The sequence below is a fragment of the Triticum aestivum genome, chromosome 6D (genome assembly GCF_018294505.1).
Source record: "Triticum aestivum cultivar Chinese Spring chromosome 6D, IWGSC CS RefSeq v2.1, whole genome shotgun sequence".
Taxonomy (NCBI): Eukaryota; Viridiplantae; Streptophyta; class Magnoliopsida; order Poales; family Poaceae; genus Triticum; species Triticum aestivum.
Window position 1 is genome coordinate 43879935 of NC_057811.1, and position 6189 is coordinate 43886123.

At 38.6% G+C, this 6189-nt stretch overlaps 1 protein-coding gene across 1 annotated transcript; it reads left to right on the forward strand.

Moving 5' to 3' along the window:
- The first annotated feature begins 734 nt into the window (after positions 1–734).
- On the forward strand, positions 735–5903 carry LOC123143400 (histidine-containing phosphotransfer protein 1). The gene is made up of 6 exons (XM_044562316.1): positions 735–2104; positions 2220–2350; positions 2441–2509; positions 4251–4322; positions 5025–5098; positions 5514–5903. The coding sequence occupies exons 1-6, from the start codon at positions 2048–2050 to the stop codon at positions 5549–5551; spliced, it is 441 nt and encodes a 146-aa protein (XP_044418251.1). The 5' UTR covers positions 735–2047; the 3' UTR covers positions 5552–5903.
- The last annotated feature ends 286 nt before the right edge of the window (positions 5904–6189 follow it).

Below are 6189 nucleotides of genomic sequence, written 5' to 3' on the forward strand. Positions count from 1 at the left end.
GAAATTACATATGCCTTCTAATTACTGAGGGATGACAAACATTTAATTTGGTTTAATCTGCATATTCTATCGACATGGAAATAACATTACATGTTGGTTTCACAGCGCATATGGTGCTGTCTAGGCATAGTTGAAATCACAGTTGACCGTCGGTTATACACTTCCTGTTGTTTGAGCTGGTGGCTGGTTTTCTCCGAAGACAAGGTGCATCATGTGCTCCATTTTTGCAAAAACAGTGGAGAACTGACATATCATGTCAGCCAAGAGTTGTTGCACTTACCACTGGGGAGTCATGAGTCCTTATATGTGGCATGTCTGTGGACTTGTTCATCCCTGTATTGTATTGACATTCGTATTGAAACTAAGAGAGTGTGAGATTAGGTCATACTGCAGATGCATTGAAATATCAGTGAGTAGTATATCTGCACTCATGATATATTTCTGTGAAGGAAGGCCCTCAATCTGGCCGTGGCGATGATATGAGATAGTCTAATATGAAATGAACTTATAATTTCCATTTGGATGACAATTCTGGACACTTTTTTGCGGGGGAGCAATGTTGGACTTCTTGATGGCTGCGGTATGTTGAACACTGCTGATGATGCAGTTTTGATCTAGTTTGCTTGTTCCTTGCTCTAGTTCTTGTAAGCTGAAAATCTTCTTTCTTTCTGCAGCATCTTTGTTTGAAGAGATTAGCGTCCGGTAAAGACTAAGCCTCCTCTGTTTTCTCTATACCCTTTTGTGCTATTGTTAGACTTTGGCTGTATACCTTTTGAAATCGTGAGCACAAGATAAATTTTAAGTAATCCTTCTATCTGGAGAGTTTTTTCTTTCTTTCTGACTCAGATCACATATAAGAACAAATTGTTTTTGGAGACATGAACAGTCATTTATGACATTTGGCAAACATGGTTCAAAGCAATGATTACATGATAAGATTGCATCTGGGCTGTCTATCAGTTATTTCTACTAATTAGAATATCTGCTGATGAGCTCCCTCATGTTAGTAGAGGCACATTTAGTTGACTCTTCACCCGTATAGATTGTTGATGACAATGGATGCAATCATAGTATAAAGCTCTCTTTCTATTTTGTCAAACGGTTCCCTGTTGCTACACATTTTTTTCTTCCATTTAAGAGATTTTAACACCTCATAGTTTCTTCTTTTATTTACTGCATGCCTAGTTGGTCCAAATGGTGTGACAAGAACAGTCAGTAGAACCATGATATTTCAGTTTTCAATCTTAGCAAATCTGTAGGTTAACAATATGGTGGAAATTTTGCCATTGCTCTTATTCTTATATGCTGCCATTACTCCCACGCGCTGTAGCAAGTCCTAAATCCACTAACCATGCCTCTCAGGAAGTATTGTTCATTTTCATGCCATCTGACAAGATAATGAACTCGAACCAAAAGAGTGGTGTTGTTGTATGAACAATGATGAACATAGGTCAGAAACAAAAGATGCAATTATGCGAAGAGCCAGAGCTTAGCTGTCCGGCCGTTGCATATAGACAAAACCAACAAGGGTCCCCGGCCTTTGCTCCAACATCCAACAGCTGGACTGGAGTATTAAGTATCTGCCAGTGCTTGCCAACCTCTAAAGCTTTGTTGAGTACTGCTGTCATTTTTGGTCTCTAGTAATGTAATTATTATGTTACTAGAAAACGTCACATAGCTGTAAACAGGTAGGTAAAAGCTGGAGCATAAGAGGTATCCAGCTAAAACATTTTGAAATAAAAGGTATCCCATGAAACCATGCCTAGCCAGTCAAATCAAGTAAGGCATTTAAATGATAGATAACATTTTTTAGATGAGAAAGAACAAAAGAGGAAATAAATGAGAGCTATAAAGAGAACGAAGGGTAGCCGTCCATTGCCATCCATGGCTGCAGACTTGCAGTCCAACTCCCCTATATATACTGCACCCACCGACACCAATCTCCATCCATTCACTCCCATTCCATCTTCGCCCTCCCCTGTCCTCTCCTCTCCTCGCTTAGCTTTCTTCCTCCCTTGTAGCTCTAGTGTCCTTGTTGCGGGTAGCCATGGCGGCCCCAATGTTGAACCAGCCCAACAGCCTCCTTGCCAACATGTTCGCTGCGGTAAGCTATTTACTATTTTTGTGCCAATTATGCAGAAATTTATTGAGGTGGACAGGTAACGTGATATTTGTCAGAGAATTTGATGTTTTTGTTTTGTGTTTATTTGGTGGGCTAGGGTTTGCTGGACGATCAGTTCCAGGAGCTGCAGATGCTCCAGGAAGGGAGCGCCCCAGACTTCATCGTCAAGGTTGTCACGCTCTTCTGCGAGGACGGCGAGCGTATCATCGGCGAGATTGCCAAGCTGCTGTACACAAGCTTCCTTTCCTTTGATCCAACCATTAGTGTAGAGTGGTTGGTTTGATTTTTAGCTTGGGGATATGGTTGCTGTTTTTGCAGGGACAAGCCATGTGTAGACTATGACAAGGTGGGTGGTTTTGTGCGTCAGCTCAAGGGAAGCAGTGCAAGGTGAGGCTCTTTTCTTCTTCTTTCATGTCCTCTTCGTATGTGTTTGTGCAATACTATAGGAACTATGATTTTTTTTTTTGGTTCTTGGTGTGCAAATTAGGTATTTAGCTCCCTGCTCGATACATGGTAAGGTGTCCAATCATCTTGGGGGAATTATGGTCTATTTCATCATTATAGTGTTTTATGTCATAAATCTGACAATGATGGTCAATTTCCTGCATTGGTTGAACGACTCAACGAGTATAGATTGATGTTCTTTCGTATTAGTACCACTGGTGTCGTAGATCCGTTGGGCATGTTGTAGTGATCTATCATGTAGATCCGACAAAAAAATATCCGTTCCGTACACATTGGGCAGCTCAACAAGTAGCACGTCACATCTTCCCATTTATTTGGGGAGAGGTGACATCAGTTTGGCTGTTATATTCGTTTAGATTTAGATACGGCGAACAATTTTGTCGTTGTACTGTTTGTGATTTAGATACGACAAACCGATTGGCTATTGTATTGTTCTATGATTTGCATTCGACAAACAGTTTGTGTGTTATATTGTTTAATGATTTAGGTCAGACAAACAGTTAGGCAATTGTACTGTTGTGTGATGTACATCCGACAAACTGTTTGGCCATTATACTACTATATTATTTAGATCTGACAAATTGTTTGGCCGTTGTTACCGTTTGATGATTTGGATCTGACAAATATGATCTGCTTCCCATAGACCGGACAGCTCAATGAATACTGCTCTGGACCCTCTGTGTTAAGTGGTGGGGCTGGTTGACCTCCATTCAGTCATTGTCAGGTTTAATAATTAGATCTGACAAAAAATATCATATGTTCCACGCACATCAAGCGGCTCAAAGAATTGCACTTCACGTCTCCTTTTTAAAGTGGGAGCTCTTATAATTAATTTGGGGAGGATTATTATATATACTCTATTTTATCGTCACAACATTCCATAACCTATATATATTGGAGAAACATGTCTGTTCAACCATTGTCATGTTTAATGATTTAGATCCGTCAAATATCATATGTTCCGCACACATCAAGCGGCTCAAAGAGTAGCACTTCACATCGTGGGCCTCTTACAATTAATTTGGTGTGGATTATCATACTCCCTTTATCGTCACAACATTCTGTGACATAGATAGGAGAAACATGTCCCGTTGCATTCACATTACTTGGATGGTTCTGTACATTGGACTTATCTTATTCAGGTCAATTGATCCCATTCGAACTAGTTGATAGTTTTGCAAGGTTAGCCTTTGTGTTATTATTAATATACATTGATAGTGTTATCACTAGAAGCTAATATTATGATGCCCAAACTGTTCCCTTGCCTAATCAAGTTAAGTCCATGTATGTTTTTGGTCTAGACGTGTAGTTCTGATGGAATCAGAGGATGTAAGCCAATGAGTCACTACCGCTTTATGTAAAATATCTAGCTTATTCAAAGTCATTTATCGTGGATTAGCACTTTCATTACAGAAACTATACATATTTCCTATTGGATTAATGTTTCATATTGCATATGCTCTGGTGAAATAAATCGCTTTGCTTACACCACCGGGCTTTCATAGTTGTATTTAGTTGACTTCTTAACTCAGATACAGATAATCATAGTGCTTTATCTATTCACTTAGGATTCTGAAGTGAAGAGATAGAACTGCAATGTTCATTTTCATTCATTAAAGCGATTTTGTGGGCCTTTCTGATTGTATGCTATTGCATATTGCAGTATTGGTGCTCTGAGAGTTAAGAACAGTTGCATTCAGTTCCATCAGTGTTGTCAGGAGAAGAGCAAAGATGGGTCAGTACCTTGTATCATTATGTCACACTATTGTATTTTCGATCATTGTGTTTACTGAAATTTCATACTGAATGTGATGGCCTAGTGTGCTCTACTCATCTACTATTAATGTTAGTATATTTTGATGCAATTGCATGTTCATTGCCTTTGTAAACTACTCATTTTACTCGGCCTTTATAGAGACAGATTTTGGGTGACTCCACTGAGTTAGGAATATAACTGCTCTAGTACAATTTTCTAGTTGATCATATCCTTTAATAATGTTGTATTAAAGTAGGAACACTATTCCATGAATGTTTAGAAACAAAAAATTGAAACGAAAAGCTGGGTTCTCTTTACAGCACTGACAGCAATGCCCCAATTATCATAGTGTTTAGAGATATAAAAGGGAAGCTAAGTTTTGTCTTCTTCTCTGAATATTGTCTCTGTTAGATTATTGTCTATGGATGCAGGTACATATCTTGTTAAGCAAGTATGTCTAGAACTCCAGGGTGATATTCATAAGACTTCTAAATGAACTGTCACGATAATTCTACCAGAAAAAAAAAAATCTATGGAGGCAAATTGTAATGGGATGAGCATTTTTAGTAGTTATTAATTATTAACATGTTTCTTTCATGTGCTGCTAATTATTAACATGTTTCTTTCGTGAGCTGCAAATGGGAAGGAGTTTCACAAGTTACTGGACTGTTTTCCTTGTAGGTGCGTGAACTCACTGGATTCTGTGAGGAACGATTTCTATGATCTGTGCAGCATGTTCAAACTACATGCTTCAGGTACTACTTTTTAAAAACTCGTCTTAAAACCTTTGTAGCATTACATTAGTAAACTGGAATGCGAAGGAAACACTTCTTATCCTAAAGTTTGCTTGATATGCAAAACATTGAACCAAACAGAAGATATGATGCTATGGATTCAGTTAGTTTACTACATAACAACAAATGAAAAGCTTGTTAATGAAATGAATGCAGCTAGTCTGCATGTCAGACATTGAATAACTAGTAATAAGTGTGGAAGATAAATAAGAAGGGACATGTTTCGCTTTCTTGTCTGGACGATGGACATCTTTAATTTGCAATTGCTTTGTGTTTTAACTCTTTGGGCATTTGTTCTTACTAAATTCATTTTCGTATAATGCAAGCTTTTCTTAATGGGTTACGCAACTAACCCGTTGTTCTGTTTCTGATGCAGCCGGGCCAGCAGGTGCAGGCCTTAATCCTAAACAGTAGACTTGAGCGATAAAGCTGGAGCTGCATGTTCTGATGGTACAACACCTTTGAAGTCGTAGAACATGCTCAACCTTGCTTATATAGCTTGGAGTCATTTGCTTATGTGGGGTCTGTAGCTGCCTAGTGGCAAGATAATCATCTACTAGTATCGATGTCTTTGTTCTGAGTGGTCAAATAAAAAATTCAGTTGTGGTCGTTTTGCGGATTATTGGTGTCTTGGTTCTAGTCGGTTTGTAGAAATGCAGCCGCAGTGTAATCTTTACAATATTGTTTCTCGTTGATCCGTGTATCGACTGTGGTGGTATATTGTTGAGAACATATTTTATCTATCTATTTTATATTATATTATTAAGACGAGGCAAACAAGCCACCATGTTTGGTAAACTAAATAATTTCCTCTGCCGATTATACGGTATATACAATTATAGTGGATGATTTTTAAAACCGCTAAAAACTAAAGAGAACGATGCATGAGTGTTTGTGTTAGAATACATGCCCGTGTATTTGCTTGCATCAGAATCGAAACAATGGAAGTTGATCCAAACTAATCATCCATTCTTACCAACCTGCTAACTCAAGCGGGTAAGCATGCATTTTGGGGTGGTAATGGTTGGCCAGTGGCAGTGAGTCAAATTGGA

Bases quoted from the DNA above. Each gene is read 5' to 3' on its own strand.
- LOC123143400 (XM_044562316.1), top strand. From the start codon at position 2,048: ATGGCGGCCCCAATGTTGAACCAGCCCAACAGCCTCCTTGCCAACATG. The intron at 4,323-5,024 runs GTCAGTACCTTG...TTTTCCTTGTAG, and splicing joins CAGGAGAAGAGCAAAGATGG to GTGCGTGAACTCACTGGATT. The intron at 5,099-5,513 runs GTACTACTTTTT...TTTCTGATGCAG, and splicing joins GTTCAAACTACATGCTTCAG to CCGGGCCAGCAGGTGCAGGC.